Consider the following 15,933-nt stretch of genomic DNA (forward strand, 5'->3'; position numbering starts at 1 on the left):
AACGCAAACGCGCGCGTGCGCTTCGTTCTAACGACTTCTTCGTTCTGAAATATTCTCATTTCTCTTCTCCCGCCCGCCCGCCCGCTCCTCCCTCCCCCCCTCTCTTCTCCGTCTCCTTTCCACCGAACGTAAAAAGATTTAGATATTTTTACGAGATGTAAATTGTAAAGCTTTCATAAAATTATCCGCTTCTCCCCTTTTATGATTTCATTCGAAAGAAGGGACGCTTAATTATACGTATATACGTATAATTTTATAGTCACGGTTTTGAAAAAACGTCGGCAAAGAGAAAGAGAGAGAGAGAGAGAGTAGACTTTCATTACGCTTATTATTATTAAGTTTTAAAGAGATTTTCCTATTTATTTACTTCTTGCCCTTTTGAAAAATCTCCTTCTTGCGTATACCAAGTATAATTTCAATTTCAGCCGAAACGAAACGAACGAATTCGTGTCAACGGACTCGGTATTTGGGGATACGAGAATCGTGTAATCAAAGAAAAGAGCGGATTTCGTGGAAGAAGGGGCAATTAAATCGGCGGTCGAGTTTCTTACCCGAGAATACGAGAGAGGTGTCGGCGCCTTCGCCCAGATACCCCTACAAGGGTATTATCGGAGGAAGCCATATACGGTTACCACCTCCTCGTGCAAATCTCCACGTTTAACCCTCTTTCTATTTTGCGCAACGTGGTCAACTTACCACGGTTTTTTTCCAACGGAGCACGAACCTCCCTCGTGCGCTCGAGTCGGATCGAACGGCGCGGCGGGCAGATCGGGCATCGGCGGATCCCGAGTCGACCCGAGTCGAGCCGAGTGGAGCCGAGTGGAGCCGAGTCGAGCCGAGAAAAATCGACCGCGACACGCGCTCCCTTCTCGCTCGCTTCTCCGTTTCTAATCAACCACCGTTCCCGTACCGATATCCAATGCAATTTTACACCGGTCACGTTGCATCCGATCCCAAGGAATTACATCCACTCGTTTAAATCGAATAATCGTAAAATCGATTTACGGTAAACGATTTTAAACCGTAAAATCGTTTATGCCTATATGTATATGCTCCATCCAAAGTATATAGCAATACCGTCATTCTCATTCGAACGTATGTCGGATGAACGTCGGATGAAAGAAAAGAACTTTCGAGTCTCCTCGAAACTTCCGTCCCCGATATCTCGAGAGAAAAATCGGATCCTTTCGACGAAGAAAAAAAGGATATATATTCTCCCCCATCGAAAATGAATCGACCAACCGATCCTCCTGACCGGAACCGTTAATTAAACCGATCTGGCCGCTTCTGTCGCGGTGTCAAACCCTCCTGTCCCCCTGCTCAGCGGAATCCAACCCTTCCCTCTTTCTCTCTTTCTCTCTCTCGCCCAAAGAATAGAACGGAACGGAACGGAACGGAATCCTTTCGGACGATTCAATTATTCGGGGAACTCGGACAGGATGGTGAAAATGGGGGATGGGGATGCTGCGCATTTCAGGGTTGCTGCGTTTCGACGCAAGAATAGTCAATTACGTACGGGGTCCACCTCTCTTTCTCTCTCTCTCTCTCTCGCCAATCTCGCCACCATTGTGAAGACGAAATTTAGCGGAATTATCTCGCTCCCCTCCCCTTCCCGCCACCGACACTATTAATCTCCGGCACGAAAGAAGCGCAAAAGAGCATCCTTGAACCCCGCGGCGTGCTCGATCCATACAAAAATTCGCGTATCCACGAAAAACTCGCGTTCGAACGAAACGATATCGAACCAGACGGAGAGAAAGAGAGAGAGAGATATTGCAGACAGGTAATGGTATATGTATATATATATATATATATATATACACACGTGTTGATCCGTTCTTTTTTGCGGGGAGTCTGATAAAAGTAGAAGTGGATAATCTAGTTGCGATGTGGGCTCACGTAGCGATGTGAATAGAAGAGGGGGGGGGGGAGAGAAAGGGGGAGGGTTTATACACGCGTGTAGTACGGGAGGATGCAGGTATTCAAGAGGCTCGTCCGCCCTTCGATACAGGAGGAAAGAAGAGGAGGAGGTGAGGATATAGATCAAAGGAAAATTATACGATGAAAAGCCGGGATGGATGGACTCGGCTTAATGAAGTAAAACGTTACGAAAGATCGGGAGAACGTCGAGACGTCGAGGAGTGTTTTGTTGAATTTATCGAGTGTATAATGAACTCCGTACCGATCGAGCGTCCCCCGATCTGCGCGTTTTCGAATGGAAAAAAAAAATGGCGATTCTTCTTAATCCCATAATAAACCTCATTAAACGTATTACCTTTTTCTCTGTCGGCTATTCGGTGTTCTCTTTTTTCCTTTACATCGATCTATTTTCAAAATTCTTGACGAGGAAGTTTTCGAATTCGAAGTGAAAAAATCGAGATTCGATCGATCGCTCGAAATCTATCCCCCCCTTTTTTTACATCAATTAATTTCGAATTTCCAAAATTCTTGAGAAAGTGAATTCGAAGTGAAAAAATCGTGCCAAGATTTTCGCGATTCACTTAAAATCTATTCTCTTCTTTTCGAAGCGAATTCGAAGTGAAAAAATCGCGATTCGATCGATCGCTCGAAATCTACTCCTCCCCCCTTTTTCACATCAATTTTGAATTTCCAAAATTCTTGAATTGAAAAAATGAAGTGAAAAAATCGCGATTCGATCGATCGCTCGAAATCTATCCCCCCCTTTTTTTACATCAATTAATTTCGAATTTCCAAAATTCTTGAGAAAGTGAATTCGAAGTGAAAAAATCGTGCCAAGATTTTCGCGATTCACTTAAAATCTATTCTCTTCTTTTCGAAGCGAATTCGAAGTGAAAAAATCACAATTCGATCGATCGCTCGAAATCTACCCCTCCCCCCTTTTTCACATCAATTTTGAATTTCCAAAATTCTTGAATTGAAAAAATGAAGTGAAAAAATCGCGATTCGATCGATCGCTCGAAATCTATCCTCCCCCCCCTTTTTTTTCACATCAATCAATTTCGAATTTCCAAAATTTTTGAGAAAGTAAATTCGAAGTGAAAAAATCGCGATTCGATCGATCATTCGAAATCTATCCCCCCTCCCCCTTTTTTGACATCAATTTTGAATTTCCAAAATTCTTGAGAAAATGAATTCGAAGTGAAAAAAACCAAGATTTTCGCAATTCCATTGATTGCTCGAAATCTCCCCTTTTTTTATATCAATTTCGAAGTGAATTTGAAATAAAAAAATCGTGTCAAGATTTTCACGATTCGCTCGAATTCTGCCCCTTTTTTCACATTAATCAATTTCGAATTTCCAAAATTCTTGAGAAAGTAAATTCGAGGTGAAAAAATCGATCGCTCGAAATCTACCCCCCCCCCTCCCTCCTTTTGTTCACATCAATCAATTTCGAATTTTCAAAATTCTTGATGAGAAAATGAATTCGAAATGAAAAAATCGCGATTCAATTGCTTGAAATCTAGCTCTCCCCCCCTCTTTTTCAAATCAATCAATTTTGAATTTCCAAAATTCTTGAGAAAGTTAATTCGAAATGAAAAAATCGTGTTAAAATTTTCACGATTCGCTTGAAATCTACCCCCTTTTTTTACATCAATCAATTTCGAATTTCCAAAATTCTTGAGAAAATTAATTCGAAGTGAAAAAATCGTATCAAGATTTTTTGCAATTCACTTAAAATCTATTCCCCTTTTTTCATCAATCAATTTCGAAGTGAATTCGAAGTGAAAAAATCGCGATTCGATCGATCGCTCGAATTCTATCCCTCCTCCCCCCTCCTTTTTTCACAATCAATCAATCACAATTTTCACAATTTTCATCAATCAATTTCGAATTTTCAAAATTATTCACGAGAAATATCTCCTCCCCTCCCCCCTCTCCCTTTCTCGTTAAATAGATAATAATTCGATTTTAATCCGCGTATATACACCAATTACAAAGGGGGGAAGAAGGTTAGGTCCCGGCTAACTGTATCCCCAGTTTCTTCTACGTTCTTCGTATGAAATTCTCGAGAAACTACTTCCTGATTCGGCCGGCTACCACCGTCCGACCGAGCTGAAATCTTGCGGGGCGGCGGGGGACGAAAACGATCCCCCTCGGATGATCCGACTCGGGCATGCGATCCCTGAAACAGAGAAGGGAAGACGAGATCTGCTCTAGGATGGAACAGTGATGGAGGGGAAGAAGAGGAAAGAAAGTGTTTCGTTATTCTCGATAATATTTATTATATTAATTATAATAAAAAGAGCGAAAATGTTTTAACCTGATTTCATCCAAGAACGAAGATTCTTCGTTTCAGGGAAAGATAAGGGACTGGAATTAATTTAAAATTAACTAATTAATTAATTTCCTCCTCCCTTTCGTTTCGTTTGATAGCGTGGAGAATTGGGTGCAATTCTGTCAAAATTTGCAAAATCGAAGAGAACCGAAGAGAATTGGATGAAATTCTGTCAAAATTTGCAAAATCGAAGAGAATTGGATGAAATTCTGTCAAAATTTGCAAAATCGAAGAGAACCGAAGAGAATTAATTGAAATTCTGTCAAAATTTGCAAAATCGAAAAGAACCGAAGAGAATTAATTGAAATTTTGTCAAAATTTGCAAAATCGAAGAGAATTGGATGAAATTCTGTCAAAATTTGCAAAATCGAAGAGAACCGAAGAGAATTGGATGAAATTCTGTCAAAATTTGCAGAACCGAAGAGAACCGAAGAAAATTGGATGAAATTCTGTCAAAATTTGCAAAATCGAAGAGAACCGAAGAGAATTCGATGAAATTCTGTCAAAATTTGCAAAACCGAATAGCTTCCATTCAAAATATATTCTATATTCTATATTCTATATTCTATATTCTATTCAATTCTATATACATCTACAAATACATTCTATTCTATTCCATTCCGTTCAAAATATTTGCGAAAATGTTCGAAAATGTTCGAGAATATCGCGAGAATTGCTTTGCGAAAATTCGAGTCACCCGTTATTTTCCCGATTCGATCGAACCGAAATATAAATAAATATCCTTCTCCGAATCTTGCTTTTCTATATTCGAAAACGAATATTCGAGCGAAGGAAATTCGAAGAAGAATATATTTTTTCATTCGAAAGCGGAGAGAGAGAGAGAGAGAGAGAGAGAGAGAGAGAGAGAGAGAGAAAGGGAAGCGCAAAAAGTGATCGAGACAAAGTCGACTGGCTTCCGACTTCCGTTTCCGGGGCCGCACTCAAGGCCATCTCCGTTCCTCCTCATCGAATTGCCCCACTTATCGCCACCGATTGCATAATCTCCCGCGTTACCTCCTCTGGCAAAACTAATTTATTACTCAACGATCATCTCCGCTTGCCCGATCGACTATCGTGGAATGAGGATGTCCTCTACACCACCCCTCCCTCCTCCCCTCCCACGTTAGCCCGTATCCCCTTTTTTCGATTATGTAAAGGAACGCGTTTTTATTTGAACACCGTGCGCACGCACCGATACCATCAATTTCCAGATTATTCCTTTCCCAAACTGTTTCTTTACTTGGAAATTATCGATTATTATTACCAAAAAGGAAGAAACTGGATGGTTGATTTTATTTATATTACGATTGACGTGACGAAAATGTTTGTTCGATTGTATTGGTAAAAGTATAATCTTTATTATTAGTAATTTATTAGTTAACTTTAAAGGATTTTCAGGTTTGGATGAAAAAAGGAGACAATATTTTTTTCCACATTACGGTTATTAATTTAATTCAGAAATTTAAAAGAATCGAGAAATTGGAACAAGATTTATTTATTTATTAATTTTCTTTCTAATTTCCCATCGTCAGATCGCGTCCGATTTGACGAAACAAAAACTTGCCAATTAAGATTAAGCAGGAATTACATTAGAGAAGATTTATCGAGAAATCTTGGACGAGCGAGTCGATCGTATAATACTTGTTCGACCAGTCGGATGAAATTGTTTCCACGCCGCGAGAATCTGTCAGATTACGCGGCTAAATAATATGAGAGATTGTGCGCGAGGATTATCAGTCGTTCGATTGATAAAAGATATCGCTTCGTCGAAAATCGATAAAAAAAGAAAACTACACTTTTATATCCAAATTTTTAATAAACGAATGCATCGTTCCCCGATTCATATCGTCCTTATCAATGTCCAAATACGCCCGACGTACGTACAGGATCTGTACAATTTATTCCCCTAAAAGAGGTGAACTTCTACGAATGCATCCTGGCCATCCCCATCCAACGTCCTTTTTTGCGCTTCCACTCTCTTTTCGGACTCTCAAACCAGTTTTTTTTCTCTCTCTCTCTCTATTCTTGAACAATTGTCTGGAAGAAAGGAGCATCGAAATACGATCCTGGCCGAACTTGCTTCTTTTCAGGCTCATATTTATTCAACAGGTTAAACGGAACGCGAGCACAAAAGTGTTTACACTTGTTGAATAAGAGACGAAATTAGCGTGCCATTTATTTCCCGCTTTTATCCGCTTGTCTCCCTTTCTTTGTTCGCAGTTTATATACCCGTATTTTCCCGTAATTTCTTATTTACGAGCGGTAAGCGACGTAAATTGGCGTTACGAATTAGAGGAAAGGAGATTTTTATTAAAATTTCGAAAAAAAAAAATTTCGATCAAAACCGATAAAATTAACGCGATTTTTATTCTATTCCAATTTTCCGAACAAATAGTACGATTGAAATTTGAACGAATCCGATCCAACGAGAGCCGACGTTTCTTTCCTTGGATCCTATAATTACGAAATCGATGAAATAGCTCGCCCGTGTCTTTCCAAGCGAATATAACTCTTGGCCGACCACCATCGCCAAATATCTCTCCCACGTTTAAATTAAACCGCGATACGCTCCGGAAATTCTAATAACGTCCAATAAATCACGGAGATACCGAAACGAAAGATGAATGACTAATCCCACTAACGTAACCATCTTACGAGAAATCATTAATTCCTGCACGGCCGAGATAACGTAAATGAGAAATATAGAGCGTGTATATTTTAAGTGCCAACAAATTAATTAATTCGATCCTCGACGCGAAACTCGTATTTATATTCGAACAAGTTTTGAATACGCGGCGTTCGACACTTCACTCGTCGTGGTGAAATCAAATTTCTATTTCTGGGATTTGAAAATTTGAAAGGACTGCACGCGTTACGTATGTACTTCGTTCAAAATTAAAGAAAATTTCGTCGATGACCTATTTCACTTACAACTGTTTACCGGTCTCTCGTTCCATGCTTCACGAGCGCAAACAAGCGACAAACTTCTGTAACTATTTATCTCCGATGTAATTCGGAAACTAGTCGAACCGGAGACGCGTTATTTTCCAGGAATAATTCCGCGATCACGAATGTCGACAATTCGACGACGCGATAAACATTTCCGTGTTACGTATCTACTCTCTGTTCGTACATAAATAATACGTAGTAATCCTATCGAGTCAAGCGCCATCGTTTAGAAAATATTCCTTTTCCTTGGAGTATATGAACCGACAGAAAGAGAATTTGGGTCACGAAATATAGGGCGCAGCCTTAATCTATACACGAAAATATAGATACATATCCATTAACCTCGTTTACGGGAAAATTTCAGGATTTGTCTAAATTGTCGTAATCGATAATTTCGTTGGAAAAGTAACGAATCGTTGTAAAAAGATGGAGTGCGAAGAAACATTCGATCCTAATTCAATTCGATTCGATTCAATTATAAGATTATGGCTGCGATTATATTCGAATAAAGAAAAAAAAACGTAACCTAAAAATCAAAAATTTCCCTTTTACCGAACGCGTTATCATCTTTGAAATTAATTGAGTAAATCTTTCTTTTAACAGTTTCATGAAGCAAAGTCCTTTAAACAAAGGATTGTTTGCTTAAATATAACCGCAATTGAGTGTAGTGCGCGAGCGCGGTTACCCAGAATGAGCCCCCGAAGGATGCACTGACCCGGACAATTTCGGAGCTAGCCTCCCCTACCAACGTGAAACACGACTACTGTTGATCGAAATCGGCCTACCTGTGGATCGCGATTCGTGGCTCCGGCGATGTGGTTTGCCCCCGGCATCCGAGGGCTGGCGGAACCTTGAGAAGGTCGCAGGAAGACAGATGATGCCCATATTCGCGGCAATTCCAGGTGTAACTGGCACGATCATCCTCCTTTACGGATTGCTGCCTCCTGCCACTGGCATTGTCACCTGCACCACCCTCGGAGAGATGGCGAATCAGGGGACGACGCATCGCATAAGGTTATGTTTCACCGGCACATTCGAAACACCGCCGCGAAAATTTAACCGATACCTCCGATTCTATTATTTCTATTCGAACGAATCGGTAAATATTGCCTGTACGCGATAACAATCTGGATATAATTCGACCGACGAATCGTGGAGAGAAAGAAATCCGTGACAAGTTCTGTCAAACTTTTGCGATCGCACGATCGTTTCGTTCGATCGCTACACGCCTATCACGCTCATATTCCAGAACGACGTAATCGTGGCACGAGTTCTCGCGAGACTATGTACGTGCTTCTTGCGCGAGTGTTTACGACCATCCACCCCCCCACCCTCCTTCCCTACCACTATTTGTCTTACCTGCCACCCACAGTCCCGAACCGTACCGAACATTCAATGTGATTGGCCGGTAAGGTGGGTAGCTTCGGGGGTTGTTTATCGGAGTTCCGTTTTATCGACTTCTTCTCGTAGATGTCGTTATTGTCTTTCGTCTTGAATTTTCCAACCAATTTTTATTTTGGCAATATTTATTCACAGACGAGATATAGAATAGATTTAATACTTAATGGAACTTTGTGTGTTCCGAAATATTATATAATCACGCAAAAAATCAGAACGCTCTTTATAATTTAGAGCGTAAGATTTAATATAAAAATTATATTTAATTTCATCACAAAAGTTTATAAAAAAAAAGTCAACAGATTTTCAAAATATTTTTCATGCATTTTTTTATAAATTATCATTATACGTTGTATTATTGATTTATATTCATTTTAATCTTTTGATTGTTATGAATAACAGGAAATAAAATTAATCGGATGTCGAAGTCTTTTGAGCATATAAATTTTGAAGAAGTATAGATAAAGAGAGGAAATAATAGGAAAAGGATACAAATTGTATAAAAATATTGGTATCAGCGCCATCTTCAGAATGCCTCAAAAGAAATACACGAAAGGAATGAACTACCAGCGCCATCTCTTGGTACTTTTGAAATCCAAGAAATGGCGCCAGTAGTTGTTAATTCTTACTCTATAATTATCTTGCGATCATCTTTTATTCTTTATGAGTTTTATGTACGGCACTCTGAAGATGGCGCTAATTTCAATATTTTTACCCCATGTCCGTCCTTCTCCCACTATTTCCTCTTCTTATCTATACGTGCTTTTGGCGCGTAGAAGGTACGAGATGTCAATTGAGTAAACTTTTTTATTATTTCTCTTTCAAAAACTACAAAATGTGTCTTTTATGTAAAAAATATAAATATTACATTCTCGATCTTTACAATGTATTTTTAGGACGATGACCTCGCAAATCATATTGCACACCTAATATATGATTCGAGTGTCTTGACAAAAGACAACGCTCGATGAAATTTAAAACGATCATTTGTAACTTTAAATCGAAATTTAGTTTTGATTCGAACCACTATGATCTTGTTACGAGCCGAATCGGTAACGTTGAAAATGACGCTAAAATGATAAAAGAATCCTTCGAGGCATAGGACGAAAAGAATGCATCGACTGTGCAGATATATTATCCTCGTTTCTGATTTAATTTACCAATTACACATTCTAATTACACTATTCGAATCGTTAAACAATTATTCTATTTTCTGTAACGTGAATATCTATCTTAAAGAACAACTTGATTTAACTAACAAAAATAAAGATTACTTTTAAATTTAAATTTAAACTTATTCAAAATATAATCAAATTTTTCAACCAACTCTTCGTTCAAGTAAGAATTTTCTGTGACGAAAGCGCGAAATAATCAACTCTGATAACTAAACTCATATCCGGTACAACAGAATTCACGACCTACTTTTACAAACGCTGAATAAAACGCGAAAAAAAATTACACCGATAACGTGTTACTGTAATAATTAAGTTTACATCGTTTTGTTCGGCGAAAATTAATAATTGTTCGAATATTATTATTAAAGCATTGATATTCGTCCGTCTTGGATGCAGCGTGTTAATTGTGTCTTTATGACGTTTACGTCATGGGTTTAAATTAAATATGTACGTACTTCAGATAATATTACATAAGCAGTTTTCTAACAGTAATTGATAGGATATGATGCAATACAATATCTTATTATTTTTTTTTTTTAATATATATATACTTTTCCATTTTTCACGAGTATACGAGATTAGAATAATCATTCGCGTATTTCAATCGAAGATAATAAATTTCAATTACAAGCTTGCAAAAATATTAAAAAATAAACTTTATTATCTCGTCCATTAAATTATATCGAATAATTAATTTTTTTATAATAAGCATAGATTTACCTTTAGTTCGTTCTTTCTCTCTTTTTTTTTTTAATATTAATTTAATTGTATCGTAATTATTATTTTTTATTTAAATCAAATATATTTCCATGATAAAAAAATATGGAATCATAATTATTAAATTTATCACGTATGTAAAATTTAGAATATTGTAAAAAAAAAGAAACAATTGGATTACATAAAGAAAATGATCCTTGAGAGCAGAGAGTTGATTATACGAGATCATTGATGTGCATAAACTTGCAAATTTCAATCATCGTTGTACACGAACAAATTGACAATCTCAATTATACCTCGTATTCGAGAAAGCTCTTTGAATGGTTTCCATTAAAAATTAATATACACAAACTAACTAACTTTGCGAACGTTCTATTCTCTCTCTCTTATACTCGATGATAAAAACCTTGCAAACAAACGTATCTATTATTAACCCATAACGAGTGTGTGACTCACTTTTATTATTTTTTTTTGCCTTCCACAAATGGCTGTTACTCAATCGCACTCTTCCTTCGATAAATTAACCCGAGGAAAGTAATACGCGATGAGAAAGGAAGAGAAGAGAAGAGAAGAGAGAGAACGATATTTAATTTATCGACCGAAGGTAACTGAAGGAAGGAAGGAAGGAAGGAAGGAAGGAAAGGGGAAAAAAAAAATTGCCAAGGACGCGAGCTAAAAACATCATCTCTCGGCGAAGCAACGATTAATCTATATAGATATATAGTTGCTTGTAATTATAACTCTCGACGAACGAACCTTCTTTACCTTGTTGGTTGGTTGTATATATATATATATATATATTCAATGTATATATGAATCAATAGACACTGTCGTTTTGACAGAACAACGAATTTTTTATTATTCAAAGATAAACGTACTTCTAAAAATTCTGGTTTCGCAGTTCCACACCACAGTTTCACAGTAACGGAGGAGATCTTTTTCTCTGGGATGCTCGTACGATTTGGCGCATTAAAGGGAAAAGAGAAACGGTGAATCGCGCGAATTAAAATTGAATATTGAAATTTATTTGTCGAGTTGCATTGTCGTAAAATATATCGATCGATATATTATAGTAACATTGATCGAAGATTTTTCTTAACGATCGCGTGATAATAAAATGGGGGAGGGAGGGAGGGAGGGAGGGAGGGGGGGGTGTGAAATCGGATGTAAATTCGTGATTCGATTAGAGATACCTGAAGCGCGCGCGCGATAAGTAAGATTTTAAAAGGGGGGAATATATGCGAAGAGAGAAGTCGAGACGAATTAATTTCGAAATGTACATTTTTATATCGACACGATGCGATATGTTATAAATTTGTCAATAAAAAATCAATAAAAAATCAAGATCGATTATTCGTACAAAAATATTATAAACGTTTGTTAGATTGTCGTCATCCGGAAAACGAATCGATATTGAAGAAAGAGGGGAGAGAGAGAAAGAGAGAGAGCGAAAAGGTAAGTAAAAAAAGAAAGAAAGAAAAAGAAAAGGAAGAATAAAATAAAACAACGGAATAGAACTGGAATACAGTGTAGCACCACGTTATATTCTTATCGCTATTCACGTACAAGCTAAAAAACCGTATTTACTATGGCAGGTAATGGTACACGCGTGCACATGTGACCCGTCTCCAAATACGTGACAAGTGGACAAATGAAGGAAAGAGAAAGAAACAACAGAACGTCGAGAGAGGATAGGGCTTGGAATGAGATGGTGAGCGACGTGTCGCGACGAATTACTTCCGATTTCGAAGCTTACGCGCTAATTAATGCCTCTTGAACGACCAATTGATTAACTGGAACCCGGGACTGTGCTCTATACGCATGCGCAACGATGCACACGCGTGTATACGCGCACCTACAGAAACGTTTATACCGGTATGCGCGCGTATATATGTATATATATATGTGTGTGTAACTTCGTCTCTACGTATAAGTAGGCGATACGTAGCCAGTACGACGCCCGTTGCTTCTTTTTATCGCGTAACGCACTATAGTTGAGCTACCGTCGGCCGTCCCTACGTTACAAACCGACCACCCTATGGATACAAGGTAAATCACGACCGAGGGAAAAGGGTCGTCGAATGCACCTGTACACGTGTGACCATGCGTGCGTGGATAAACGACAGATGGACCGGATTGCATAAGTGCAGGCGCGGATTGAACGCGGGGACGCGCGCATACGTACACACGTGTACACGATCCCTTTCAATTTTTAAATCGTTAAATACATCTATGAGTTTTGCGGACACGAGGCGCTCCGTGTAACACTCGAATCTAGCAGCCAACCTGATGAAGCATCGAGGCAAGCCGGAACACGCGCATCCAGGCGAACATCCCCGTCGATGGCGAACGACAGATAGCGTTCCTCGACGACGTGCTCGTGAAATTTTTACACTCTGTCGATGTCGACTGACGCCTCCCTCCTCCGCCGCGATTCGGTGTCGCGTCGATCGAGCAAACGTCGCTCTCCGACTTCCTTTCCTTTTGCTGCTGCTGCTGCTGCTGTTGCGGCGAGTACTTCATCACTGTGTATCATTATTGGCAACAATTAATCAGGATTTCCCTTTCTAGTTCGATTCAAACTGAGTACTGATACAACCATGGGAATTAAGCGCCCCACTTTTTCATGCAGAAACTCTACGCACGCGGAAACAACGAAGCGTTTCAATCAAACGCGCTAATTATCCTCCCGCCCTAAACTTCTTTTCGTCGCGTGTTCATTATCTTTTAAAATGAATCGATCGTGCAATTTTTCGTAGAAATAAAAATCCGTTCAAACTTCCAATCAATTCGATCGGATTGAATTATTTTCCATCCAATCAACGATAACCCTATCGGATAACAATTAAATGGTAATTAAATGAAGTAAGTTCGAATAATATGGATCATTTTCTATACTATAGTTGTGTATTTCGAGTTTTAATAAAAATTATATTATTATAATTATAAAAATATGAATATATAGTTCTAATTTATGATAATATAAAAGATGATGAAAAGCTAGGTTAACGATTTTCGACGACCGCAGAATGTAACTAGTATGGTTAAGTAATGAGATTTTCCGTATGTCACTGCACTACTTTTTTTCTCACGGCTAACGGTGAAATTCCTTTCACTGGCAAATCCTCTTTTGTTTAAGAAAGCTGTTTTACGCAACGGAGAGAGAGCGTACGAATGAGTTGTATATACGTGAAAACGAAAGCATTATTAAATTTCCTATTCGTCTTACATCACGAAGAAAAATGTCCGGTTTCTTCAAAATCTTATTGCTTTTTTACGCAAATGTCATATATAACCTTGACTATGTTTATTCGCGTTAAACTCTCACTCGGTCATGGTCAAACATCCATTGCGCGTGCATTGCAAACTGCGCTGATATAATAATTGAACGGATATGTTCAAAATTTTCAAATATTCAATAAATGAGATAACGGAAAGTGAGAAAGAAAAACAAGCTGGATATAAGCAATGATCGTTATTAAATATAAAAAAAAAAAGTTCTATTACAATTTTTCCCTGTTATGATATACTTGTTTTATTTTTATAATTATGCGTATTATAAGTTTCTTCCTATATAAATCAAATATATATAATCTAATGATATTTCTAAATGTAAAATATCATTAATGCGTCTATAAATATATATATATATACGTGTAATCAACGAATGATTAAGTAAAAAAAAATTTTTGTAGGTTTATCAGTATCTGTGTTTCGAGGACTTTTTCCAAGATCCTACGAGTAGGTGTACAGTGGGCGTTTCAAATGTATTCTGCTTTTAGTAAAGCGCACGCGCCTCTTTCGGTCAGCTGATTCCCTAGACCTACTTTTTGCCCGATGATGCAGGCTACAAATAGATATAGTCACGAACACTCGTGTGTGTAAATGGATATGTGTGTAAGTACTTCTTGTTCTGTAGCTATGTATGTATGTATATATCTACATACTTTAGGAAATACTGTACGTCCTAAATCATGCTCTTTGCTTGAGGCCATTCTCAGGCATTCGAAAAACTGAAAGTATAAAATGCGCTTTGCTCTATGATCGTAAATTTTCACGTCAAATTTCTATTACATTAAAATTTATTACAAATTATAATCATTTAATTGAATAAAAGTAATTTGTCATTATAATTGGTAAATAAACAAATGAAAAAAAATGAAAAAAACATTTATTAAATAAAAGAATTAAAATATATTCAGCTTTAAATAAATAAAATTTTTATCGACGATACGTTCAACGATATTGTATCATTTTTTAATTATACTATTTATATGCATAAACCACAACTTCCATAAAATTATACGGATAATATATAGAGATGATAGGTTTGATCAAATCAAGATAGATTTTCATCACGGTATTCGAAAGAAACCGTTACATGAATGAATAAATCCTTGTTTTCGAAACTTGCTGTGAACAAGTCACGCAATGATTACAGCACTATTGTTTTTCTAAGGAATAGACAAATATTTTAATATATGTAAAACTTGGAAATAAAATTCTATAAAATGATGAGTAAATAAAAATACGTATTGAGATTTTTCTGCAGTACTTGCATATTTGGAAGAGTCCAAACAAGCTTTTTAATGATATACGTTTTTATGATACGCGCATTTTTTGATACGTGATATTTTATATTATAATTTTTAGAGAACATCGTTTATTCTATCCAAAAGCGCGGCAATTTACTTGTCATTGTTGTCAACGTTCTATACGTTCTAACGATATAAAACATATACAAAGAATTACAACTATAAAATATTTTTAAAAAATAATCAATTACACACACATGATATCAAGGCGCGATAGAAAAATGAGTTTGATACATACCTGCGTGAATTTTATTCAATTCCTAATTCCCCACGAGGAGGTAAACGCGAAAACGACTACTTTGTTGCAAACCGTTCTACACTGGTTCGAGGTGCTTCGTATAGTGTTCTGCGGAGCTGCATTCGTGTGACAAGAGGCAAAGATGAAAAGTAAGAAGGAAAGAGAACAAGAGATAGAGAGATTGTTTCCTTCTCACTCTGTTTCGTGCGATGGATGGAGAAGTGGGTACACGTCGACGCGATCGTTTCGACGATAAAGGGAATTGGTGGGGATATTCGTCTTCTTGGTTATGTTCTGCAGCGCCGGCGCTGCATCGACCCATCCCACACTACCGATGTGCGTTCGTTTCATCATACCTTCAAAGTACTTATCTATTTTTCCATTTTTACGCTTCATATTCATATTTATAATGCTTTACTTAATAACTATTTAAAGATTATTATAATAAGACTAATTTAATACTTGCTTATATAATATTAAAATTATATATACATTTGTATATAATATATATATATTAATTTTTTAACTTTATAAAATATTGTTACGATTATGAAAACACATTATTCTATTTCAAATAATATTTCGAGATACTTTTGTAGTTAA

The 15,933-nt window shown here is 37.3% G+C and overlaps 1 protein-coding gene and 1 long non-coding RNA gene across 5 annotated transcripts in view; both read right to left on the reverse strand.

Moving 5' to 3' along the window:
- Nucleotides 1-15,933, reverse strand: part of LOC408271 (rap1 GTPase-activating protein 1) — a 119,092-nt gene that overhangs the window by 102,463 nt on the left and 696 nt on the right. For 2 of the 4 annotated variants that reach the window (XM_006569141.3, XM_006569140.3), the window contains exon 1: nucleotides 7,993-8,492. The exons of 1 other annotated variant lie outside the window; for it this stretch is intronic. In XM_006569141.3, coding sequence (XP_006569204.1) covers nucleotides 7,993-8,213 — 221 coding nt within the window. In that variant the 5' untranslated portion in view covers nucleotides 8,214-8,492. Of the gene's footprint in view, nucleotides 1-7,992; nucleotides 8,493-15,933 lie in introns of those variants that run through there. One more of the 4 variants, XM_391824.6, reaches the window with a different exon arrangement.
- LOC107965036 lies at nucleotides 11,278-15,561 on the reverse strand. The gene is made up of 2 exons (XR_001704393.2): nucleotides 15,331-15,561; nucleotides 11,278-13,022 (listed from the first exon to the last, which is right to left on the reverse strand). It is a non-coding gene; the product is annotated as an uncharacterized LOC107965036 (long non-coding RNA).

This window comes from Apis mellifera, linkage group LG10 (assembly GCF_003254395.2).
Source record: "Apis mellifera strain DH4 linkage group LG10, Amel_HAv3.1, whole genome shotgun sequence".
Taxonomy (NCBI): Eukaryota; Metazoa; Arthropoda; class Insecta; order Hymenoptera; family Apidae; genus Apis; species Apis mellifera.